This window comes from Lonchura striata, chromosome 11 (assembly GCF_050655825.1).
Source record: "Lonchura striata isolate lonStrDom1 chromosome 11, ASM5065582v1, whole genome shotgun sequence".
Taxonomy (NCBI): Eukaryota; Metazoa; Chordata; class Aves; order Passeriformes; family Estrildidae; genus Lonchura; species Lonchura striata.
Window position 1 is genome coordinate 2,573,779 of NC_140713.1, and position 27,864 is coordinate 2,601,642.

The 27,864-nt window shown below is 41.5% G+C and overlaps 1 protein-coding gene across 1 annotated transcript; it reads right to left on the minus strand.

Annotated features, from left to right (window-relative positions):
• Positions 1-453: 453 nt before the first annotated feature.
• Positions 454-27,403, minus strand: DYNC1LI2 (dynein cytoplasmic 1 light intermediate chain 2). Its single transcript, XM_021534719.4, has 13 exons — positions 27,285-27,403; positions 26,572-26,645; positions 26,035-26,151; positions 19,760-19,990; positions 13,399-13,565; positions 12,991-13,084; positions 12,230-12,365; positions 11,798-11,909; positions 11,045-11,104; positions 10,280-10,321; positions 9,756-9,873; positions 8,653-8,769; positions 454-3,449 (listed from the first exon to the last, which is right to left on the minus strand). The coding sequence occupies exons 1-13, from the start codon at positions 27,377-27,379 to the stop codon at positions 3,343-3,345; spliced, it is 1,470 nt and encodes a 489-aa protein (XP_021390394.1). The 5' UTR covers positions 27,380-27,403; the 3' UTR covers positions 454-3,342.
• Between the last annotated feature and the right edge of the window lie 461 nt (positions 27,404-27,864).

The window sequence follows — 27,864 nt, forward strand, 5'->3', positions numbered from 1 at the left end:
CTTACACCCAGCCAAGTGAGAACACTTGATTATTGGCAGACAAGAGGAATTTTCATCACTCCAGCAATTCACTCCGTAAACTTCCCATATCCTGGATTTGAATCCTCCTAATTCAGGATCAGTGCTGTGCTTGGGAACAGTATTCCACAAAACACATCTGGTGAAGCACACAGCTGTCTCCCCAGCCCCATGAAATACATTATTTTGTACCAAAGCAGTAGTGCTGTGAGCTGCCACAAGCACAGCTCTGCCCAACTGGCACAGGACACAGATCCCAGCTCCAGAGGACTGGCACTGGCAGGGGCTGGGCCAAGCCCCTGCCTGGCAGCTGTCACTAACCCAGGGACACAGCTCACAGCCAACCTGCTCCTCCTGCTCACAGAGCCCACCCACACCCTGCTCCCACACAACCAGCTCCAGGAGGGCATCTCCCAGACAAAAGCACAGCAGAAAGCAGTCTGGATTCATGTTTATTGAAGCCAGTAATTAAAGACGTCCTTGTTTTGCCAGCACTAGAAAGCAAGGTTCCACATGACTGCATACTGCACCTGGTTAAAGCCATACAAGTGGACTAAGGTTTGTTTCATACATTTGCAGTCCTAATTGTAAGTTGGAAGAAAAACCAATAAACTTAGTATACAGGACAGTGAACTTTCATTTACAGCATGTATATTGTTAAGTTCACGATGTACAGAGCAGTCACTTTCAACGTAGTTAAATTAAATAAAATACAAAATTCTGTTCAGTTTAAACAGTTTTTTTTTTTAAATGCCAATAAAAAAAGTGCAAACTTAAAATCAAGCAGCATAACCACAGCATTTTTATGGAGGGCCAATCTTTAAAGTTTTCTATTTGCTTCAAGTTGAATGCTTTCATCTTTTGTTTTCTTAGTTTAAACATGAACAGTAGATGCAGTCACTATAATGCATATAAATATAGGCATATAATAGTTTAAACAGTCTACCATACAAGTGTATCTGCAAATAAAATGAAGTTTCACTTGAAGATGTAAAGGCTGTTTGCATTTGGCCTTTGGTTCCAATGCTTGAAGACACCAGAATAACAACTGTGCAGCTCACCAAAGCCAGCAGGCTTTGGCACCCACAGGATGCTACATTACTTAATACCTCTCTTCAGTAAACTAGGAGCATTCACTTGCAATTAGAAACTGGAAATCTGTCCCTGTTTTATCTTTCTTCAAAGCTGGTAAGTTATCACACAGTAACAGTTTTGATCATTTTTAGTATAGTCAACATTTTTATACATCTTGAAAATACTTAAATTGTAAGTTTTAGCCATATTGCTAGAAAAGTGCTTATCAGGTTAGATGACAAAAAAGGCAGTTTCAGACTAAAGTTTTCAAACTATGCCATTACAATCACACACTTCAGCTTTCCTGTCCAATTTTTGGTGGTTTAGTCTCCAATCTCACTTCTTAGTGTCAGGAGGACAGTGTGTAATTATTTCTGGTGTGGTAACTTGCAACTGGCACCCTTTACACCAGAAAGTGCATCCACATCACCATCAGCCAGCCACAGTCTTAGTCTGTTATCTAGACAACTGTATAACTTCAGGTCATACCATTTCTTAAAAAAAACTAAAAAAAAAAAAAGAAAAAAAGGAAAGGAAAAATAGTATTTTTAACATAAAAACTGGCACAAGTAACATACTCATGATAATGTTTGTCAAAGAGGCAAGTAAATACTCTTAGCTTTCTAAATGTCTAGACAGACTCACACAAACAGCCTCTTGCTGTTACAAAGGAGTTGAGGTTAACACCCAGCATTGTGTTAGTGGTCAGTCTAATTCTGTATCTTTAAGTAACAATATATATTAGGGAAGTAATATCCAGACATCAGATTTAGTACAACAAGTTCATATCAATAAAAAGTAAACTCTGTATAATTCAAATTGTGGTTTTTCCCTTCAGCATTAAGAGCATAGAATATGCTTGGTATTTTTAATTTCTGGTAGTGTGTCCATGTAAAACAAGCATACCGTGTATGAAATCAAAGTGCCATTTCAGTAACCACTGCAGCTGTGTTTGTTTGTACAGAATGAGGGTTTATGTGACCATGGACAGGGCTCCCTTAGAGCAACGGGGACAACCACAACCCATCTTTCCAAATGAAATGCTACATGAAAGAAAACACAAAACAACTTTGTCAGGATGTCCATTGTGTACACATTCATACTTTTTAGGTTACCTTCAGAATTTGGAGTTGGCTGCACCTGCAGCAGATGTGGTTGGAACTAGAGCCTTGAAAGTTTTTTTTAAAAACCTCCATAGGTGTAAGGCAGGAATCCATTTTAGCTTGGTAGCTAATATTTAGTTACAAAAAAAGTAAGAAAGAAAAATACTGAGAGTGTTCTGTAGCACATTTCATTATGGGAAAATGATCTGTCACCCACCATTCTTCATAGGCCAGCCTCTTGGCATAAAAAAGGCAGAAGCTATCAGAAAACAGGATTTAAAATTAAATACAAATTGCCAAAACTACTGTTTTTCAAATAAAACCAAACAGTGACTGTTTGTACTACAGTGCACAATAAGTTCAAGCACCTTCTAATGACACATCACATACTGTGCCAGGCACTTGGAGCTAAACAAGTTTAGTTTCTCCCTTTGTCAGCTACACCAGAAAGGGCATCCACACTCTTAAGACTTCTTTAAAAACTAAAACAAGATTTATAACAAGAATAAATTCCCATGGTTCTTAGTGTTTGGCCTGGAATTCTCCAATGTAAAGTAGTCTTTTAAAAACAGTGACTATTTACCTCCTGTGAAACACAGGATTTGACAACATTGCTCCTCTCCAGTCAATCCAACATTCTGGTTCCTTGCTGTCCCAAATCCGTTTCCCCTTTTAGGGCTCCATTCCCCACCTTGGCTTCTTTCCCCCAGTTAATGCTGTTCCACCACCACCACCACTCCAAGAATATAATGTTTTGCAAACATACAAGTAGCCAATTCCAGAAGCTCTGAGAGAGGGTTTCAGTTCTCTTCCTTGCCTTGCCTTGTGTGCAGTCAGTAGTATTTTTAAGAGAATTCTCCATTTTGCTTCTCTGTGTTCTTCAGAACAGGAAACGCAGCTGCACCTGCTTTACCTCCAAACCAAAAGAATTGCCCTATATAAACTCTAAATGGTTATCTTATACAGAGGGATTTTATATGCAAACTTCCTGAATGTGCACTTTTTACAGGGACAAGGCAATGATGTAGTAAGCTCATTCCCCCTGCCCCAAGAAAACTGATAGCATCTGCCATAGCAGAAAATTCCTGGTCTTATCAGATCACTATACATAGTTATTTGGTCATTTACATCAGCATTGTTCTGCCCATCAAGCTTCGTTCTCTGTTGGAGGAGAGTTTGTTGTTACCATGGGGTCAGGCTTGCGAGTGATCCTGTCCAGCTCCTCCTGAGCATTTGCCAAAACTGTCTTTTGTCCTGGAGAGAAAAAGAACACAAAGCAATTGAGTTTCAATGAAATATTTTAACCAAGAAGCACAAGTGTTCAATAAATCACCTTTAGATGACAATATATTATTTATTTCTCATTATATTACCACCTGCCCAAGGCCACAGAGCCTGGCACAATGCAGGGTATTTTTTGTGGTAATCTGATACTCAGGTTTGGCTCACTTTAAAGAGATGAAAAGCTGAACTACACAGCAGGAAAAAGCACACCACCACCAGTGATATGTTTACAGTAAAATTTAAAAATAACTATATTTAGAATCTTCTGTAAAAATCAACCATACACAATTCTATTATTGGCATTAATAGCAAGGACTCTATTTAAACCCAGCTTTTAAGTACAAGGTATGCAGGACACCTGCTAAAAAAAGAAATCCCATTTATTTGGTTTGCACTTGTACCTACTGCATTTGAATATGAAACAAGTAACAGGAAGAACTCTCATATCAGCAGCCAACACTTCCCTTAAAAAGGAGACAGGAATTGCATACTCATGTAATATCTCCAAGCAGGCATTTCAAAGCACTTCTTCAATTGGAACCAGACACACTGAAGTATTTCATGGAAAGGCATATCTTACATTTCTTTTTAGCAATTCCCTAACTGAACCATCAGCTTACTTCAGTGTTTCTGAAAATTATAAACCCACAGACAAATTCATCACCAAAACTGGAACAATATATCCTAATGCATGGCTCATACAAGCATTTAAGATTAAAAAGCTACAATTTTAGACAAAAAGTATATTATATAACCATGTACAGCTTCCTTACATAGCCAAAGAATTTAACAAGCATCTGTTTTCCAGCTCAAATGTGTGTGAAATATTATGTGGATTTTTTCCAGGGTACATGCTGAAAACATTAAGAAGGCAAGAGTTGACTGGTAGAGATTCAAGTTTTTTTTCCAAAGTACAAAGACATAACCAAGTTAAAAAGGTACCTTTAATCACTAGGAAGGTTTTAGTCCTACGCACTAGTCATAAGCCACAGCGCTTTACACAGTATCTACTCAAAGTCGAAGTATTTAAGCAAAATTTAGGAGTTAGTACATTAATTAATGTACTGTAACAGAACTTAAAATACAAAACACTTCACGTGTAGACTGGGAGTTGGAAAAGCCTAAACCCTAAAACAATAAAGACCACACAAAATCCTCACTTAAATAAGAGTAGATCTAAACAAAAACTATGACTGTTTTTTATGCTGGATATACTGGCTCCTTAGGGCTCCAAAATAACCCCAAGCAGTGTCCTGCAAATACCTCATGCAGACAGGAAAAACTCTCCCAGTGCAGGGGAATACATTTCCCTTTACCACCATGGGGAGCACCTTCCAAAGAAGAAGAACTACAGGGAGCTGTTTCTAAGAAAATAAAAGTTTCCCCTCTATTATGAATAAGAGTGACACTTGCTTTCAGTTTCCCTACAAATTTGTTGAGGAGTGATGGCCTCATTCAGTAAGAGGTATTCTGGACAATTCCATGCCCCTAGTTCTGTACAATTAATTCTGCTTCCTCGATCAGAGTGAGAGCAGGGAACCTGAGTTCTTTATCCTCTGTATGGGAATAGAGATGAAAAGCAGCCTTAGAATCTGCCAGAATCTTCTTGTGAATATAAATGAAATAACTGTGAGACTATAAAAATTCAGATGTAGAAAACTAATCCACCACAGAAATAACCAATTTAAGTTTTTTGAAATATCACGTTCTAGACATCAAAGAGAGTTCAGAAACAAAGGCAAACAAGAAGCACTGCACAGTAGGAAAAATGGATGTGACACTGCCCAGAAGAGATTTTTCTCAGGTAAGAACTGTCACAGTAGAAACCAATCCATCAATGAAGCTGACCAGTATTGTTGAGACCCACAATGTCACTCTCATCCTGGGACAGAATCTCAACATTTCAACCTCAGGCTATACTTAGCTATGAGAGAAACAGATGGTCTGTTTAAATATTTTTGTCGTCAACCTTCTGAAAACACCAGGCTCTTTAAACAAGTCAGACATTTGAAACGCTTACAAAGCTAATTTTAGCACATTCACTCGCACAGAGGATGCTGCTGGAAATAGTGCTTTCTCCAAGATGTTTTGCTCAACTCTTCCACAAAGGAACATGTTATCTCTTCTGCTCTCACCAGCACCAGGTACCTCACAAGCCCAACAAGAGCTTTTCAGGGAGCAGCATGAGGAGCCCTTACCTTCTCAGCACAGTTTAATCTTAGACTGGTTCATCTAAGATGTGAGCACAGCAGGTGACAAAACAGGCACCTTTTCCTTTGAGTGAAAGCCAACTGTTCTGCTCCCAAAGCAAGGAAAAGAATAGGAGCTGCCAGCTTAATGTAGCCAAGAAAAACCAACCTTGAGATCCTTCAGGAGAAGCACTTCCACCCAAGAAAGAGAACTGCTGGAACAGGCACTACAACGAGGTAGATCTGAAGAGCCCAGTACAACATTCTGATCATTCTTGTCCAGGACAAGAATAAGCCAATTATGGGAACTAATCAAGAAACTAGTGGGGAAAACAGACCTCAGCCTCTAGAAGGAGGCCAGAAGAGAACTTGTCTAATTTAGTCTATCAAAATCAAAGAAGTTAAAGAAGGATGTATGATTGCTGTCTCTACATTAGAAATTATAGAAGACAATTATAGAGACAATTATATAGAAATTATAGAGACAATTATATAATCTCTACAACAGAAATTATCTATTCCAATTAGAAGTTAATGCTGACACAAGGGAAAAAAAAGGCAAAAAAAAAAGCTTGTTATCTTTGAAAAGTCCTGGAAGGCACCGAGTATGCTAGAAGACTGAAACCCATTACAGACTAGTTTAGCAGTTTTTCTAGAAAATGCAGTTATGTTGTAGGTGCTTAGAACAGTCTACCAGCCCAACAACCAAGAGGGTCTGCCCTGACAAGTTCTGTCAAGCCACCCACATTTCTATGAAAGGATAACAGGTCTTGTGGAGAAGGGAGAAGTGTTCAATATCACATCTCACATCACCTCCACAGAAATAAACTTTAAAACCAAAAAAGCCTTGATATTTCACAGAAAATTAATGGATTTTAATTAATAAAATTACCTATTAGTTATCCATAGCACTTGTCAGTACTTTTATTCAGCAATCTACCCTGTTCCAGTGTTGAAAAGAGTAGATATGTAGGTAAGTGTGCCTGAAGAGACAAAGGATTTGGAAAGATAGGATTGGGGAAAAAGTTATTTACACAAATTACGAAAGTGATGCATGATGACAGAATGGAAAACAATTACTAAGCAAACACATGAGCTTTTGAGACACTGAATTTGATACAGACTAGAAACCCTCCTACCAGGAGTAGAAAATGTCTTAAACTGGTTGAATTGTTATAAAAAACTCCTGCTCAGCATCACACAGATGAAATCAACCCCATGTCCCCCTGAGAGATGTGAACAGAACACATCTGTAGCACAGATCAGCTCACCCCTTCCCAGGGCAGGCAGTGCCTTGTCTCACCTCCAGGTGTTTCTGAGCACAAGGCAAACGGGGTGAGCAGAGTGCCAGGTGGACAGAACTGTCACAGCCAAACAACACGGCCTGCACACAAGGCTGTTCTTGCAGGCCACACACAAGTCACAGGCAGAACAGCTTTCAAACCCAGACACTGCTGCAAACACAAAGGGGCTACACTGAGCTCCGCTGCCACCCAAACAAGACCAGAGTACTGGGATTCAGAAACACTGAGCAAGGGAAAAAAGTAACTGAGAAATTAAATACTGGAATAGGCTTCCTGGAAATGTGACATTACAGCTTCTATTTCTGAGCTGGATTTTCTAATCACTACTCAGGTACTACCTAACTGACTTCACTCCATATAGAAAGCATGGATGAAGTAACACCTAGAATATTTCCAGTTCTATTTCTATAAAAGTTACTTTGACTTTGTGAATAAAACATGAGGCTGCATTTAATGAAGCAGGGGATACCTTTCAGTGTTTAACTGAAGAGGGCATTCTGAATTATGAAAGAATTAGTTCAGTGTTTTTATAACATGGAAACAATATGATTATGGAAATAATATATAATACAAATTCCTTTTGTTATCTTCATAATAATTAAATTTAATAAAGACAAATTTACAGGATTCATCATGCTGAAACAAAACACACAAAAATCACACCTGACTTGTTTTAAATCTTAGGCATTTTTGAGCTTTTAGAACATGAAATGTCATATATAAACCTTCCCAGTTAAAAAGAAATTAAAAAATACCCAAACTCCAACTGCCTTGGCTCTCTGACTGACAGAACCAGTGTGTCTGGGAGCAGATATTTCTCACTTCCAGTTCAGGATGTCTGGGTTTTAACCTTCCCCTCTCAGTGTGAGGAACTGTGGGTTTGGCATCACCATTAACACACACAAGATTGCACAAGCTTGGGATCAGAAGTAGTGTATCTATCAACAATTTAATAGTAAAAGAATTCTGGAAGGAAAGCTCCTGAACATTCAATGTGATGGGAATGCCAGTATTAAACAGAAACAGTCAAAGAATCAAAGCAGTAAATTCCATCTGTCAGGTGGACAATGTATTTTGTATCACCAAGGTCTGGGTAGGTACCAACCACTCTGACAGTTTTCTTTCATTTTCACTGAACTGTTGCATTATTTATCAGCAAGGATCTCCCACAGTGCACTCAAAGCACATACACAGAAGGCACCCATTTGTCAGTGTTACCAGCTGTGTTGGATCGCAATAAAATACTAAATAATTAATGAGTGAACAACTTCAAGCTGTCACAAGCAGTGATTCATTTCAGCTTGAACTCTGGGGAGATTTCAGTAGTTTCACTGCTAACTCCAGCCCAAACGCAAAAAACTGCATCTCCTTTGCAACAGCAAAGCATCAAGAAAAAAAAGGAAGGAATTCTGAAGTTGAAAAATAAATCAGCACTTTCAGCATAGGCTCAAGACTCAAATGTCACTGAAATCCCAGCAGTGCAACATCACTCTAAGAATCAACAGAATTTAAAAGAAGCCCTGGAGTTGTGATGTTGCAGTAAAAGTTCTTCTTTTAAAGACATTTTGGTACTATCATCTGTCAAGGTCTGTCACTTTCCTGACCAGTGTAGGAGACACACCCAGGGACCAAGGAGCCAAATAAACTATTAAAAGCAAGTTGCAATAACAAGCCAAATACCTGATTTCTTGGCTGTGCTTTGCACTCCTCCAGCACCAGGACTTCCAGGAGAGCCAGTCTTTTTGCTCAATAGACTGTTAAAGAAACTAGCCAAGACACCTTCACTTGCAGCATTATCTAAAGAAAAAAAACAAATATGGATCACACAGAACACTGAGAGCTGGTAAATTATAACTTATTTTCACATACATACAAATCTCTTGCCAATCAAGGAAATAAACCTCAGCTCTGAGAAAGTCTGTCCTTGTTCAGTTTGAATACTCTAGTCCTTTGCATACCTTGGCCTAGGCAGAGATAGCTGAATGCACATTCCTGCTTTTCTGGAATGATGTGGGGGGGGTATAATGAAATGTTAATCTAAATATTTGTACATTTTAAGGTTTTTAATAAATATAAAAGACAAGAGCACAGTATTAAGTATTAAGTACAGACATGAAATTCAAAGACTGATAAGCCCATTAACAACCTGCATAGATGTTCTAGTACAGCCTTTCATGCCACACTGCTTTTAATAAATCAAAACTTGGCAATTCAGCAATGAGACAGAATCCAGAAGGGCATTCTACCCTCTGGAAGTGAGGTATTTCCCTACAGTGACAACAAAAAGCAACACTGGCCCTGCAGACCTTCTTAATGCCCAGAGGGGAAAGAAACCCCTCAATACCATGGAGCTGCATCTCAGGGAGAAATCTCATTTCCAAGTGACTCCATCTGCTACAGCAAATGACATTCCAGAGAGGGCTTAGTGGAACAGGGTTTGCTGTGGATTCCAGAATAATTGATATGAAGTATAAAAATGTTTGTAGTTTAGAGCAGTCTGCACCCTAATAATCCAGCTGATGCATAATAAATGTATTGAGGCAATTTGAGGAAATTAGGATGCAGTTGACCTCTGTCTGACTGTTTGGCAGTAAGAGAACTCTATTCCAAGTCACACAGATGACCAGAAATGAAAAAAAATCTATCCAAAGTTGTATCATAAATGCATTTCTGTTATTAAACTAACTATACAATTAGTGAATAAATACCCAAATCTTTCTACAGAAGAGGATTCACATTAAGGGAAATAACACATGATAGAACAGCAAAATGCTCATTCATACTTTTAATATTTGGATCTGGTTTCTTAACTGATGTGATTGGTGAGGCACTGGGTACATTGGTGGGACCAGCTCTGCCTTGAGTCCTTGGGGATCCTGCAGGGCCTCTTGCAGGAGATTCCTTAAAAAGTCCAAATCACACAAATCAGAGAAGAATTTCAAAGGAGTGGTTACATTAAGCAAGTTTAACATAACATACTTTTTCAGCCTTTCTACTGGCACTGTAGTGATGCACACTGGAGAAATAAAACAAACAAGCATCCAAAATTATTTTGGGGATGTGCCTCTACTACAGGAAAGGCTGAATCACTGCAGGAAGTTTTCAGTTCATTAATCCAATGTTGCCACAGTGAATTTGTAAGCAAAATTTTAAAATATTGCCTCATTATTTATTTTCTTTTTGCAGTTTGGAGATATTATATAGGTTACATTTAAATATAAAAAATGGACCTCTGCAGGTTAGAATCATTCCCTTTTCCCTTGAAGGAAACAAAACACCTCCTACTCTTTTCCTTGGATCTACTTACTGATGCTCTTGTAGGCGTTGCTGGCTGTTTGGCAAGGAATGACTGCAAAAACAACATATTAAGCACATTAAATATATTTCAAAGAATACAGAGAAATAAAATACAGTGAAGCTGAGTAACCATAAATTTACTTGATCTTTTTCCTGATATTTACAGGATTCCTCTTTGATATTTCCATACTCCCCCACTCTGTCTCTAGAGGACTGACTGCAAGAAGTAAATAAGCTTTGGGCCTTTGTCTCACACAGCCAGTCCAGAACTCAAAGCCAGAACCACAGACACCCCAGTCTGTAACCCCCAGGACATTTATAATCACCTGGATAGGGAAGTATTGTTATGTTTTTCAAACTATAGAGTAATAAAGGAAATAAGTTACAGCATAGCCAAATTTGACACATTGAAGTCTTTCAAGCCTCTGGCTGTAAGGAAACTGCAATGCTCAGATGTTAGGTTTTAAAAGTATTTATATTTCACAGATCAGTACAACTTTATGGTGAAATACAAAGTCTCTTCTTCCTCTTCTCCATGTACCTTCTTTCTGTTTTCAGCATATCTTCCCTTCAACTTGCCAAGTTAAGTGACCATATTTCCTACTTGTATTTGTTAGAATAAAGTCTTACTTCACAATTACATCTGAATTTGCAAAGCTGAGAAACAACCATCTGGTGATTTAAATGGGGAATGAAAAACTAAAGGCAATAGCAAGGGAGAAAATTAAATGAAATCTCACATAGTAAGGACTTATTTTCATTCTTCCATTCTTACCTGCTGCTTCATAAGAAATACTTGCTCATCTTCTGCTGCCAGCTCTTTATCATGGACTAACTGTTGAACAAAACATTTTGTTATTATAAGTAAAAACTGAAATCACCATAACTGGTTTTTATGCTTTGGTGATCAAAAGGGAAGAGAGAGGCAAATCTTTAAGACTGTTGTTCACTTTTTTTTTTAAACTGTTCTTTCACATTTAAAATAATAGTACCATTAAAGAAGTTGTCGTTAAAAAATACTGTAAAAAAAAAAAAATATTGGAGCAGATGAACAGTGATGCCAGCACTGTCCTACAGAGATGAGCACTTGGTAAGTAGCCACACTCCTCTTTTTAAGTTTGGGTATTGATCTCATCAGCATCTCTTCAACAAACTGAGATGATCTTGCTTTGCCTTCACATGGCAATCTCAAAGACAAGTGAGTACAAATGGAAATGTCCTGCAAGAGAATTCTCAATTTTCTGGCTGTGTTTCTGCCCCATGCATGCAAAAATAGTAAATATAAACCAGCTCTTCCTGAACTGCCTTTCATTCAATAAAGCATTGCCTTTCATTCAATAAGGCTTCTGGGTTTGCTTGCAGTATTTTAAATAACTAATAAATGAAAGCCTTATGTTTCACACATTTAGATAAAAAAAAAAAAGTTTGCATTTATATTTGGAGTTCTTCAATATTAATAGTCATTAGCAGCCATTCAAGCAAACTCTACTTATTTTTTGTGGTACAGAAAGAAATAACCCCTTTTTACCTTTCTGACAGGAGGTTTTACAATGAAGTCCTCATATGCATCTTCAGGTTTTACTGTTGTAAAGTTTTCATGTAAAATGGCAATTTTCTTCTCATTGTCCCAACCAGCAGGTCTGTAAAGAAATAAAGCTTTTGCTTTTATTGCAAACATTTATTGAGAACATTTATTTACTGCCCTCTACTTAAATATGGCAATTTTCTTACAGATCAGCCCTGTTTCTCAGCTAAATTCCAAGGATACAAAAACTGGAGTGGTATAGTCTGAGTCAAGCCATATGCACAAAGTTGCTGTTTAAATTTGGGATTCCACAAGACTTGCATACTAAGCTTTTGAACAATATACCATTCAATTCACTTTTATATCCATGTTACATGCAATGCAGTGCTAAATAAAAACCCCTCCAACACCGTGCTGCTTGTCCCAGTGACTCACATAAAAACTGCATCCTTTTCTACCACTAAGGCAGGTGTGGTAAACTGGAAACCGTAGGTTTTATGTACAATGTACTTATACAACAGGTCAAGGTTCTTCTCCTCCTTAACTGATGTATAAATCAAGGCAGCCCCATCTGGGCTTCTAGTTAAGGAAAATTAGGCAATATACAGTTTCTAAATTATAATAAGAATTTCAAAACAAGAGTTAATAGATTTATAGCTACTAGACTTATCTTTGAGCAGTAGTTCAAGGCAGAACTAGAGACATTTAGTATGCAGGGGTGGAAGGGATATAACAGGGCAAGGCTTGTGGCACTTCTCTTTGACATACACAAAAGTTATCCATCCTCCCAGCCTTACATGGAAACTGCATCCTACTTCACTCAGAAAAAGTCCAAAACTTAATATACACATGAGATCTCAGGCTTACATGGAAATTGCAAATTCTGAGGGGAAAACCAAGAAAGAACACTTCACAAAATGTAAAGCAAATGCTTTGTAAAGGAACAAAAAGTCCAAGTCCCATGCACAATTTAAGAACTATAAAATATTTTATACATCTGTCAACTTTTTCAGAAAAACAAACGCTATACATACTTACCTAAAGTTAGATATGTGTGGCACATACTCTAACCAATAACTAAATACCAAGCAATCTTGCAGAACAATTTCTTGGATGAATGTTACGTGCAATTCAACATGAGAACATCTCTTCTTGCTTCAGGTTAGAGGCAATCTCCTGAGCACAGAAAAGGATACACTGTAAGCAGAATCTGCGGATGTGTGACTGAATGAAGTCAAAGTGTTCTTCCCTGTAGTCGTGCTCCTTCTCCAGGACACTCACTGCATCACACTGGGAGAGGCAGGAAAACAAACCAGAAAACCCAGGAATTTAATCCCAGCACATCTTAAAACACCTTCCCTTATCTTACAAACTCCCATTACATTTACCTTGTGTCTCTGGTTCTAAAATAGCACTGATAAATCAAACTCTAATTGATAAGGTTATTACTATTCCATCAAAGTAAAGATTGATGTTGATGGCAGAAGCTCACTTGTAGAACAAATCCCTCCCCTGTTAATCCAGAATTCATTTTGCCTGTCTGCAGAAAGCATGCCTTTAACAGAGAAGCCCACGAAGAGCAGCAAAGAGAAGCAGAGCCTCACTTTTGTGCACACCACGAGCACGGGAATGCCCAAGTTATGAGTCAGCACGTTGTCTCCGAGGGGAAGGGAAACATGTTCATCCTCCTGGCCAGATGAGGGGCCTCTCCTCTGTGGTGATCCTTGGTAACCTTCTTCAGGTTCTACATACTCCTGAAACTCCTTTATAACTATTAAAAGAGAGAAATTCTTAGGCTACAACAAAGGAACTAGTTCTTTTAAAATCATAATTAATCTACAACTAACTAGAAATCTCAAGAGGTTTTTAAAAATTTTTATACCACATGAAAACTGAGTGCAAGTTAAGCCTTGTTGCCTTTTCCAACATCACAACACTCTTCCATCAAAACTTACAGGAAACTAAATCAAGTGGGATCTGGAGCCATTATAAATAATCACAATTATCTGCAAAAATGCATATTCCTGAACATTTCATTATAGGTCAGTTGACAACAGAAAATATAAATGTGATTTACAACACAGCCTGTACCCTACAATTTGTACCTATTGTGGAAGAAAGCACGGTGAAAATGTAAAAGTACACAGAAAACACCAACCTGAAACAACCACTTTTTCATACAAACAATTATTTTAGTTCCTATTACTCTACCTTTCTGTTGTAGGCATCCAGTGCTAGAAATATAAAACCTACCTGCATAAACACAGACTCAAGGGCATCTGCAGGCTACCTGAAGAGACTCAGTTGTATTCTAGAAAACTGCAGTGAGGTCCAGAGGAAACTCAATGCTTTTTATGTTTTCAGTATTTTAATTTTACGGCAACAGTGGGTGTTCCAATAATCCTGAATACTACCCAATATTGAAGCACCTAACGATTAGTTTTAAGGCCATTTTGGAAATGCACTGTGAGCCCACACATGCTTAATCAAATCTGGGCTGCAATCTGCACTTTAATGTCTTTTGCTCAAGACCAAAGTGACAGAACAGCTAAATCTGTGTCCTGGATGTGGATGCTCCAGGCACACACTGCCCTGAGGCCCTGGGCTCTCCTCCTCATTCAGCCATAGGGAACCCTCATGGAAAGAGCCAAACAAACTCCATATCTGCTCCCACAAATGCTCCTTCATTTTAAAAACAGAGTGGGAGCAGAGTGACTGTAGAGACAGTGAGGAAAACTCCTTGGAAAGCCACCAGTCTCCAGCTCAGCCACACAGAGAGGCTGCTCAGAACACTCTCTGTACCGGGGAAGGAACTGCAATGAGCCTTCTGAGCTTCAGGAAGTGGTAAAACCTCAGGGAAGTTTCTTATACAAGCCTTGCAAAAAGAAGCCATGGTATCTTTTCAAAACAGGAACCATTCCTGCAATGGTATGGGAGTGTGGAAGGAAGAACAGATCAGAAAACTGTTCTGTTTAAAGATGCACAATCTACAATGTTTAGTTGAAATATAAAATGGTGTGATTCTTGTGGAAGAGAGCTCCATTCCAGAGAAAATCCTAAAAACCCCAAACTAAATACAGACCATAAGACTTCCAATCACCAATTCAGTATATGCTAGAGTGCAAGGAAATACAAACAAATGTAAATGAAATGCAGTTGCTTTTAACGTGGGGAGGCAGTGCCTTCTTGTGGAGAAGAAGCAGCAGCACTCCAAAGGATGCTTTCTCCAGGACTGTTTCCTAGTCAGCTACAGCAAATCAAAATTCCGTCACACATTCTGCACATTCCACGTGTTTATTATCTCACCAAAAACATTTAACTAGAAAAGGAGTTTTTTGAAGTACCTCTTTCCTTTATTAGCTTTCCCATTACTATTTATTATTGAGGCCAAGTGTATTAGAGCAGTTTAAAGAACAGTATCTGCATCACCCACAATGGTTCAGATGAGGCTCTGACTTAATCACATAGAAGACTATTTCACAATATAGCTCTCAATTTACCACAGCATGATAATCGGACAGGATTCCTTTCCTGGGTTTTGTTCATATCAAAGCAAAATAACCCTTTCTTTACTGAGCATAAATGCCTTCTAATTTGGGGAAAAAATGCCTCTCCCAAAAAGATTAACACTCTACAACATGAGAAAACACAAGATGCTCTAAGAATTTTAGAAATGTAAATAAGAGCAAATCCAACGTGGAAATTTCAGAAGTCTGATGGTTTCATCCTCATGAATTTCTGCTGAATGGGAATGAAGGGCACAGTCCCAGAGAGCAACAACTCCCAGCCCCTCCTTGCCCCAGGAGTCAGCAGGACCCAGCAGCAGCACCAAGGCCACACCTCACACACAGGAGAAAAGTCTCCCGTGTGGATTCCCAGGGATGCACCTGGCCTGGCATTAACCCCTGCCAGACAAGGAGCAATGGGACACAAGACTGGGGCCAACAGCGGCAGCTCTGAACAAACAACTGCTGAGTTACAGAAGGTACCAGCCAGAGCAAGACCCTCTGACTACAGCACCCTGAGCACACAGAGCCACCTGAACTCAGGAACAAGTGGGAGTGCTCGACAGCAAGAGGCTCTTCAACACTGCTCCAGGCTTCCACTCAACCCCCATTCCCTCCAAAATTTAGTCCTAAGAAAACCAAGTGAACCTAGATCCCAGGCACTGTCAGATGCCTCCATGAACAAACTGCACACCCACAAAGTAATAAAGCAGCTCATTGCAGTTAAAATATTTGACACGCAGCAATTTCGTACCTTTTCTCACCTCCCACAGCTGAGTCTCATTTAAGCTCCATTCTCAGGCTTCTAATGGATATAAAGTATCCTTATTTAATGGATATAAAGTTGTACATCCAAACAGCTCATAAAATCTTTTATTTTTCCTTTTTTTCTAATGAGCAATGAATATTATCTCCTCCCCACAGTTCTGATTGAGGAATCATCTTCTATATGGTATGGAAAACAACTCTTTTCTTTATTAAGAAGTGGTGAAAATTACTTTGGTTTAAGGTATTTCAACAGGAAATACCCCTAAGATGATGCACAAAATATAGGAAGCCAGAAAAACAACAGTTCCTTTGGAAATCTGTAATATTTTGCCACCAATCACTAAGGTTGAATACTCAAAATGGCCTATTATGTTTAAAAAATTCTCACCAGGTGATGATGTGCCATTAAAATCACACCTCCACTACAGAGTGCTGACTTATCTACCAAACTTGTGGCTCTTTAGAGTTTTGCATTGAACACAGCAAATGAAATTGAGGTTGCAGAAAACTGTTTTGTTGCTGTTGCTCACACAAGGCCCTGCAAGGTAACCCCACCAAAAACTGCTGCATCACTCAGAACATGCATTGAATGGAAGCACCACTGAGACACCAATTCTCAGTTATTAGGTTTGGTTGTTCCAGCCACAGTAATTTGCTCAGGCTTGGAGTGCTCTTTTAACTGCAATGTGGAAATGCAGGCAAATGTTACATCTTAAATGGATAAATCCCAAAGACCCTAACAGCAGACTGAGGAAAATGAAGAATATTTTTCTAAGACAATCATTCCATATTTACACTCTTTCAAGTTTCACAATCACTTTTTGCTTTTTTTTTGTGCCCCATCTTTATTGATAATTAAAAAAATCAGTCTTGTGGAAAGAATTCCTAGACAAAAGATATCTGGATAAATTAATTTTTAAAAATCTTTTAGCTTAAGAAATCTTTCAGCTCTATGTCAAATCAGAAAAGCAAAAAGGTAGACAATCTGCAACTAATTCAGCTTGAAGGGGACAGTACACAATTTGTAAAAACATGTTACTGTGTTTCAATTCTTTAGCTTCAAACACCCCAGAGGTCATTGGTGTAATTGCCATTTTACCAGTACACCTCCTTTCTGCAGTATTTGATTCCTGACAGCCACATTATCTGCTCTGCTGTCTTAAAAAGGGAGGCAACATCCCTGAAATAATTATTCCAATATGTGTTATTCAAATAATGAATTATCACAATTGAGCCTGAATGAAATGGACATAGTTGGCATTATGTACCTGACTTCACATTAGCCAAGCTCTTAGCAAGGAACCCCTGGGCAGCTCAGTGATGGAGTGAGTGTAGGCAGGCAGTGCTCTGGGTACATTCCCAAGAAGACAGCCTGTGGCTTCTATGTGTGTCCTGCTGCCCACTCTCGAAGTGCTTTAACTCCAAAGTTTCTCACCTAGCCAGGCAAGCCAAGAGTCAGAATCTCAACCAGCAAATACAGGAGCAAGGGCTGGGTGCAGAATGGCCTCCCAAACCCTGCCAGCAGAGACAAGCAGTCCAAAGTCCAGCTGCACTGACAAGCAAACAAAGCTAACAAAGGCATTTCTGGAAACTCTTAGGACCTTAGCAATGGAGAAGGAACAACCTTGCAGCACTTCCAGTGGATGCCACTGGGGCAGGACTAGGCAGTGTTTCCCGGAGGTTCCTGGTGCTGAGTGTGATAGCCAGGGAAAGCACTTTGGACATTCAGTTTTGGATGGAGGAACAGGAGGAAGGAAATACTTTGCAGGAGAAGTCAGGAAACACATCCATCCATGTGGTCTTATGCTGCAGGGGGCTTATATTCAGCACATCCCATCACTCTGCTCTCCATTTCTATGTTTCAACTACCCTTATGTGAACTTTATTATCCTGGTTTTTACATATTTGGGCTGTTGCAAGCCAGTGACTTCATTTTCTAAGTGGCAGCATACCGCAGGAGGTAGGCACAGGTAGCAGGACTTCAGTAAGGAGAGCTTTGCTGTGCAGCTTTAGGATGGACAGCAGTCTCAAGGCAGTCACCAGGCACGTGTGCTCTACCCTGGCCAGTGCATTACCCTGACACAGTTACAACAGGCCTTTCCCCGGCATGGGCTGCTAAGAATTACAGGACGTGGTAGCCAAAGTTCTGAGTGCACAGCTGGCCCTAGAGACAGTCCACAAGAAGCCAGAGATGTGTCCAGGTAACACAAGGGTCCTGCACAAGGCCTGAGAACAGGAGATGGACATTTGAAGATATGAGGGCCCTGTGTGCCACAGCTGAGCCAGGGGATGGCCCTGAAGCCAGACATAGAACTCAGCCCCTCTCCCTTGACTCCAGGAGAGCTCAGAACAAACCAGGAGTTCCCATGATACTTTAATTTAGAATTCTCTAAGATACTGCTATTGGAAAGCCTTCTAAGTTCCTCAGAGAGGGCACTTGAGCTTTGCCATAACTCTTTCACAGACTGCACTCTGAAGGGAAGGCTGAAAAGCTTCTCTTTACAAAAGGAAAATTTAAGTGCACAAACTTGCCCTTTATTTGGATTGCCATAACATTTGCTGTGTCTCACAAATGTGTAAACTGGATTAAGTGCTGGATTTTGATACTAGAACTGTCTTTCTATTTCCATTTCCAAAAAATCTCTGATGCACGTTGTTTTCCCCTAAAAACTCTCATATTTTACTTTTTGTTTAAATGTAACCTGATGATCAAACCCAGGTGGTTTCAATGATTAAATTTAAACTGCAGCTGGTATGTTACAGTCACAAAATTTCTGGGAACGTAATATTTAGCATTCAGAAAGGATTATCAGCTATACAAATACACCTGAGTGCTCACAGGTCAAACAGATCACACTGCTCCCTATAAGTAGCTCAGGAACCTACCAGACCGTATTTGCAAGGGTTCCACACTCCAGCACAGAGAGCCACCAGCCTGGAGCAAAAGCAGCAAGCACAGAGGATCAGTCTGAGTCTACTTCATCTCAAAGGACTGGAAGTTGCTAAGGTCTTTTCCACTGAAGGAATTTATTTTGGAGTAATTCAATATGAAAACAGGAAAAAAAAAAATCTTAAGAAGCATTCAACGATACTTTAGGAAAGCCCTGCAGGATCCAATACTACAACAATGACTGCCTGCCAGTGCTAGATTCCATCCTGCCATGGATATGCCAGGAAAGAAGGTTAATTTATACAACATTCTTAAAGTCACAGGGTAGGAATGGATGTAGTGAGACATAATTAGCTGCGCCAGGTTCACAGAAACCAAAACCAGTTCTGAGCCACCAGAAAAACAAGGGCAGAGAGACTTTCTGTAAGACAAGCACACTATGGGAATGGGACCCACAGCAAACCACACAGCTCACTTCATCACTGAACTTTGTCACCATCTTTTAAAAACCGAATCTGTCATTTTATTATTTTTTAATTGCCCTTTTTAAAATCAAATTATCAAAATCTCATTATTGCCCAGTATCTAGACCAATAATTCACCTGATGTTTTGTCAGCACAGCAAAACTGGAACACTTGTTTTAAAGCCTAACACAGTATATTTGAATTAGTGTTGCAATCACAACTTAAGAGTAATTTTTATCCAACCCATTCTCAAAACACTGAACCAAAGAAATACATCAAATATTGTGAGAGCTAATTAAAAAACCAACAGCAATGTATGGATGCACAAAGACTTACATTTTTGCTCCATGTGCCTCATCTCTTCTGGAGGGATTTTCATCTTATCAATGTGTTCTTGCAAGACACTGGCCCATTTCTGTAAAGACTCCATAACAGTCCAAGGTCTAGACATATCTGCAACAAAGACCACGATGGTGTCTTGCAGGGATTCAGCAGAAACTGCGAACTTCAGCAGCCCTTTGTGGTACAAGTCTCCATCCAGGATCCAGACGTTGCAGCGAGTGTGGTCTGAAAGGAAAAGGCACAGTTGGAAGCCAGCAGATGCCAGGGTTTGCTTTGCCAGGCTGGGAGTGACCAGGTGAGAGCATCAGTGCCCAGTGGAAGAAGCAGCTCCAGCTACCAGCACACTTTGCCAGCTTGTTTGTAAGACAGGTTCCTGTGTAAATGCCTAAATTAGTGAGAAATGCTTTCATTTCTGGGTCCAGAATATTTTCCTTTAGAAAGATAATTTCTGTTCTTGAGCTTTTACCCAGGACAGCTGTCAGGACAGTTTTTAATCGCTGCACAACATTCCTGCATTAGAAACACTCACAGTGAACCCAGAACACAGGGGATGTGTAAATGCAGGCCCAAAGGAGTGGCCCCGCCCCAGCCCAGCAGGGGATGAATGCTGCCCTTGGTGTCTCCCAGATACATAAGCTGGTTTCACACACTCACCTCCCAGCAGAAATAAACTGCAAACAAGATACCAGCAATAAGCAGCTTAAGTTTCTAGCACAGGAGTGGAAGGGTAAATACAGGATGAATTTCCCACCTTCCCAACAAGGTTGTGCCACCTGCTCTTAATGCACACTGACTTAACACCGGCTCCTTCTGCAGCCTCCTGACCAAATGAGCACTGGGGAAATGATCTGGTATTGCAGCTTTTGTGCTTCTTCCACAAGTGCTTTTGATAGTGGCAGGATGTTTTGTTGGAATGCAAGGCAGAGTAGATGGGGATCAGCTGGGTCAGACAGCTGGCATTTTACCCCAAAACTGAACTCTTGGCAAGAGTATAAGAACTTAAAAAGGAGTTTCCTCCAAAAATTATATATCAGGTACCATGAACAACCAATTCTTTCAAATTAAAAAAAAATAGAAAAAAAAAAGAGAAAGAAGGAGAGAAAGAGAGAAACAGAGAGACAGAAAGAGAGAGAGAAAGAGGGGATTATCCTCAGAACTTCCTGCTGAAGAGGAACAACTCCATTGTTTCTATCTTCTAGACTCTTCCTAGTACCTCTCCCTAAGTATTCCTTACTTTACTACAGCTATCCAGAGGGAACAGTGAGTCTCTCTTGCGCTACATACACAATATGACACTTCTGAAACATACAGATCTGCAAACCAGTCACTGCAGAACCCAAATTTTCAAAGCAGCTACTGAGCTTCATAATTACCCTGCCTCACTGTACTTCTGTGTCCTGAATCTTTCAGCTTCACAAAATAAATCCAGTTACTATGGCTATCATAACTTTATTCTGGAAAGGAATCCTCCCCTCCTGACTGCAGAAAAAGGCAAAAGATTGGCTAAGAAATCTGGAAGAAGAAAAGATGACAGATATATACATCCTACTTGTTTAATCAGGCCTTGGACAAAACTACTAAGCCCAGTTTCAGACACCTCATCAAGGTGCTGCTGGCAGCCTACATCTAGCATTTGTTGTAAGTTTTGTTGGGCTGTTGTAAGACATTCCAACATCAGCCATCACACAAACAGGCCAACAGCCACACTGTGAACTTGCAGTTCCTCTCACTGCCAGCTGCACCCCTCGATTCACTCTCCAGTGATCAGTCAGGGTAAGCCCTGTGGAGCTCAGAAATGCAGCTGTGCACAACCAGCCCTGTTCCCCTCCCTCACCCTGCTCCAGGACACCAATCACTGGCATCACAGGGATTCCCACGGCACTCTAAGTCTGAATCTAAAGCTCCCAAAGACCTCTGAGGACAGAGGGAAGGTCTAGGAAAAGTATGGAAAAACAGAGAGCAAGGTAGGACACAATGTGAACACATTTACATGTTTGCTATTACACAAGAGTAAATAAAATATCTGTGCAGGATTCTGCATGTCCTAAAGCAGCAGCCTCCCAGTAAATAAAAACCCTGCGAGCTTTCTATGAGCTAAAGGTTATTAATAGACAGGGACTGTATGTATCCAACTGTCTCCTTGGAGCATGAATGGAAGTTTTGAAAATCTAATGCAAATCTATCCATACTTCATGCAAGTTTACAGCTCTCCTCATCATTGATGGATTCTCCTGTGGGGAATACTCTGCAGAAAAGACTTTTACACCTTGGCAAGTTAGAAAAATTAATAATATCCAAATTCACTGCTTCTAAATCATGTTTTAAAGCCAACAGCTAAGGTTAAAATTGTTTTCTTTGCTATGCACCTTTGCTCCCCTTAAGGATTTAATATTTGCTTAACATGTAGAATGCAGACTGGAATTAGAATGCAGCTGGAACTACCACTCAAAATCAATCTGCTAGGAAGCCTGGAAGCCTTGCACTCACATTAAAACATACTCTAGCAAAAAAAAATGTAACACTGTATGAAAAGGAAAGGTTTTGCTCCTTTCTAACAGGACAGTGGAATGTCTTGTGATTTACATTTGCTAAAACACAAAACACACTTAAAAATACAGCACTGGGTGCTCACAATTTGGCAAAGACTTGGTGGTAAACTCAGCTTTGTCAGCACCACATCAAGCTCCTACTTAGTAATGAGTGTTAACTGGGCCCTTCTTACTGGCTATGACACAAAATACAAAAACAGAGCAAACAATTACCAGGTCCTGTTGGAAAAGCAGGAGCTACTTACCACAGGCTATTACAAAAGCTGCTAGAATCACATCTCTAAATCCTGTCAATATTCCATTATCCGTTTAGTCCTGAAAAAGATCTTCCAGCTTAGATGAATTTTATTGCACATGGTTCATTCTGTGAACTGCAACTACATCTGCATCTATTCAAAAGATATCAGTGGCAATTAGATATCCCTTGCTCAAGTTGTGAAAAGAAGCAAAAAAGAAAACATTCAAAAGAATAACTTTAAAGATCTTGACCAAAAAAAAAAAAAAAGACAATTTTCTTATTAGAAACTAGTGCAGCAGCAAGACTTGGCTCAACCTGGAACAACCAGTTCAGCTGGAATATGCATATGATATGACTGAGGCCAGTCCAAATCTGAGGCAAAACCCAAGACTGCTTTGTTTAGTTACAAGAATGCAACCCCAGCATGGCTCCTCTTCCCTGCACACTGGGTACAGGCGAGGTGCATCTGCAGTCTGGCAGGTGAGAAATGTCCCTGTGGTGCTTGTGGCTCCAGCTGACACACACAGCACAGAGCAGGCCATGCAGTCTGGCTCCCTCTTCTGCTCTACATCCCCACTCTAACTCTGCCCTGGCTCTGCAAGGGCCTCTGAAAATTACTCTGGAAACACAGATCCTTTAGGAAAATTGTGCACAGCTTCTCTTCTACCTCCTATGAATTCAGATTCTCAGTCTTCAAAAGCAGACTAACCAGTAGAGACAAGAAACGTCTGTTTATCATAAAGACAGGCAAAAAACTAAAACTTGCCATATTCTTTGAAAAATTTCACCAATGGGGGCTAAGCTCCAAAATCAGTTAATATTCAAAGTTAAGTTTGCAGGCAGTGCTATAAATGCTTTCATCCAGATGAGCTATGGTGTCATGTACCCAGGAACAGCCATATGCTCTAAGGATAATATAGCTGGAGATTTACAAGAATCCTCTCTCTCCCAGGATTGCTTCTCAGGTCTCTCCAAACCTCTTATTGGGCAAATGCCTTGGCCTAGGCAGCATTTGAGATAGTGACAAAACATAACTTTAAAATAAAAAGGTATCTTTTCCCTAGGAAAGAGACTTTTCAGATGGAGATTCAGTAGCAGACTTAGAATCTAAATACCCTGAGCCCTGGGAACCAAAACCCACATGTCACACTGAGCAGTGACACCTGGAAGAGCTGGAGCAGCTGGACACAGCACAGTGCCCATGTGCCTCCAGCTGCCAAGAAACCAGCAGGGGACAGGGAAAACCAAACAGTCCATGGGCACCTCTGTGAGCCACAGGGGGCCTGCAAGGCAGAGATACTTCCTGGACTTTCCTACAAACTGAAAATAACAATTTAATTGCTTAGCTGATCTTAAAGAGGAAAGTAACTGTAAACCAAGATTGCCATCCAACAATCCAGAAAAATTCTACTTTAGGTGTAGGAGCAGCCAGGTTCAAACATCCCTTGAAGAGGAACGGGGAGGGGAGACCACAGCATAGGAAACAACACAGATTTTCCTTAAGGTTTCCAAGGGGAAGTGGGAAGTAGATAATGAATGACTCAGCATTACGAGGAAAATATTTCTCCTGGACAGAGTAAACTTATTTGAAATAAAGAAGAATAAGACTAAGACAGCAAATAAATCTTTTATCACTGGGAAAGAAACTGAGATCATCTCACTCCACTGCAGAGTTTCAGTTACCAGTGTTCACCTGGCACCCCTGAAAATCCTTGTGATCTGGTCTTGGCTAGGTTGGACTCTAGTAAAAAGCAAAGACCCTCAGAACCATTCATCTGCTCCTGAGCTCCTGAATGCCTACCCTGAGGTTCTTTATGGCTTCCAGAATTGTGGGCCAATTATAACGCCTTTGTTCCCCAATCTGGATATGAGCATAAACTCATCTGAAGCACAGAGAGTTTAAAAACCAAATTCAAACCTGTCCTAGAGAAGAAAGAGTGTTATCTCTGCCTGCTGGGAGGTCCTGACCCACTTTGCTATTTATTTTGCTTGTGGATGACACTAATGAGACAGAAAGGGAAAAGGCACATATTATTAGCTCCTAACACGCACATTAGAGGATGCATGAAGACCTGAATTGGCCAGCTGAACTTGTAGTCAGTCAAAAATTATCTCTTTTTTTCCTGCTAGTGCTGCTGGAGTTCTTATGACAGGGCTCTCCTATCACTTTAGCCACTCAGGAATAGCCCAAAAATATTTCCAGTGTAGGGATATACTTGAGGTTTGATAGATAACACCAGGAAAAATAGCACAGCAAACATTTTTCTGCTTGTAATAGCATCTCCTTTGAAGCTGCAAGAGGCCTGCTGACACAGGCAGTCTCAGCCCTCCTAATCATAGGGGCTTTTCCCATCCTGAAATGTTTATGCAGAACTAAAGCAGATTGTGCACAGTGGAAAAGCACTTACACCCAGAACCTAAAGAAGCATTTAAAATTACAGCCCAAAGGATTTTTAGGAGCTGCAAGAAGGCCCCTGGAAGATATGGCAATGTACTCATCCTTTCATTGTGCCTAACTTAGTATCCAAAGGCAGCTTCCTGCCACGTGAGTGCAGGCCCAATCTCCATAACAACCAGTCACATATGGCACTTAATCACTCCTGCAAGCCTTCAGTGCATCTCCAGTTTCAAAATACCATTATAGGATCTTCCTAGTCTGTTCCCAGGAACAGGGATGAACCACCAGCACTGCTTCCCTCTTCCAAGCTCTGAAGGAAGTCACAAATAAGAAGACTTATATTCCCCATTTTTAAAGACAAACCAACCCAAGGAGGTCTAGCAGCTTGCCCAAAATAAGATCAGCAGAGGCACATTTAGGAACAAAGATAACAAACTCACTCCCCATCTCTTTCTGTCCCAAACCTTCCCAAAAGCACAAGTAATCTGATAATTTTAAATGGTCTCTTGGCATAATCTCCCTCCATGCAGTAGAGACAAGAGATCAGCAACAGCAACAAAAAGACAAGAGACAAAGAGATCAGCTCCAACTCGAGAAAAGGAAACACTAATTCTGACTTTAAGTTCCGTTCTTCACTCAGTCAACTAAAGCAAAACATCTGTTATAGTTAACCAAAATTCCACACACAGCCCCTATGAGAAACACCCTGCGCCCAGAAATCCATGCTGAGCATGACACTCTCATGGATGTATCCCTCCCTTTCTCTAATCACAAAGTAGCCACAGCAACGCCACTGCTGCTGCTACAAAGTCACCACCAGCAAAGGATCTTCCCTGGAGCAGAAGGGATCCCCAGAGCTGCCCTGCCCCAGGCACAGGTCAGGCTCCCAGAGGGGCAGGGGGGAGAACGGACATTGACTGTGAAACCTTCCCCTCCACAGAAATGGACAACCAGCACCCAAAACTCCCAGCACCACGCTGAACCAGCTACTGGGGCGTAGCCCAGAACACACTTGTCAAACCACAATTATTAAAACAGCATGGCAGCTAATTAATTAAAGAGATTGCATTTCAAATAAACTTACCATCTCGGTCTTCATCGTGAATATTCAGATACAAGTATTCCAGCCCTCTTCCTTTCTTGCCATGCTCTGCTCCCTGTATTTTAGCCATGAGTGTGGTTTTGCCTGAACCGTCATCACCTGCCAGTAAATTTGTAGAGAACAAAAAGACACCTTCAGAATTACATTTGACTTCACAGAAAAGATTTTTTCACAACTTGCTTAATTAATAAGAAACATCCTTGTATACACTTCTGAATCACAGTTCTTTGCTGTTCTCTATCAAGTATTTCAGCTAAATCTAATGGCTTGTACCAGAACAATAAGAACGAAAAACTATCTTATTCTCTATTATTACTTAAAATAGGCTATAAATCTAACAGTGGAAATCAATGAGAAAGTAAATCTACAAGCACAAGTCAAGATCACAGAACAAATTACATAACCCAACTGTAAGGAACCCACGTGTCAGTTTGCTCCAATCGGTGTTTGAAATGCTCTTTGCTTCTACAAATAAAAAGACAACAAACCAACACCCAACTGGTTGTGCGTGTTACTTACCAAAAACAAGAATATTCTTGCCCGATGGCAATTTCGATCTGGACCGTGTCGAGACTTCGCTGAGGATGGAGGACCTGGGAAGCAGCAGAGCGGCCGCGTTAGCGCGCGGCACGGAGCGGGCTGACAGCACCATGAGCTCAGCACATCCGCACCCAGCAGCGGCACATGCGGGCTGTGGACGAGCAGGGCTGTCACAGCCACAGGCCAACTGCACTCTGAACCACCTCAAGCATGCCACCTTCTACCGAAGGGCTTTTATGATTTCTAAACCACAGGCAGGGACATTTTAAGTTCTCCTCCTTTGTACGGGGCCGCAATACTGCAGAACATTACTTTTCAACTAACTCCCATCACAATCGGTTGCTGTATTCGATATACACCTGTCTGCCATTATAGGTATTTTTTAAGGGGGTTTTTAAGAAATAAAAGCCAACTACACACGAGATCGCCTTTGCCGAAGCCGGCCCCGCGGATATCCCGCAGAGCCGCGGTCCCGGGCCCCGCTCCCTTCCTACCCCCGTCCTCCCGTCCCTGCGCCCGCGGGGCTCCCGTCACGCACCCCCGGACCCCCCGGCGCTCCCCGCCGGTCCCGCCGCCGCCGCCCGCGGGGCCCGAGCGCGGCCCCGACCGGCCGAGGCCCCGCGCCGCGCTCCAGCCCCGCGGAGCCCGGGCTCGCCCCGCCGTGCAGGGCCCGGGCGGCCGCGGGCGCTCACCAGAGGTTCTGCCCCTCGTCCTCCTCGCCGGGCAGCTCGGCCCCGCCGGGCCCCTCCGGCCCCAGCAGCTTCTTCTCCGCCAGCACCGGCGCCATCTTGGAGCCGCCGCCACAAAGAGTGACCTCACCGGGCCGCGAGGACCCCGCCCCGCCCCGCCCGTCCGCGCGCGCCGCCGGCCCCGCCGGCCCCGCCGGGCCCTCCGCGCCCGCCCACCCCGCCGGCGCCGCGCCCGCCCCGCGATCAGGCGGCGCCCGGGCAGCCCCGGCCGCGGCCCGCCCTGCGCGCCGTTCTGGAGCCGCCAGCGCCCCCTGCTGCCCGCAGGAGCGGTGCCTGCTCGGGAACCTCCGGCTCTATCCGTACCTGCTCGGGAACCTCCGGCACTGCTCGGGAATCTCCGGCTCTACCCGTACCTGCTCGGGAACCTCCGGCTCTATCCGTACCTGCTCGGGAACCTCCGGCTCTACCTGTACCTGCTCAGGAACCTCCGACACTGCTCGGGAACCTCCGGCTCTATCCGTACCTGCTCGGGAACCTCCGGCTCTACCTGTACCTGCTCAGGAACCTCCGACACTGCTCGGGA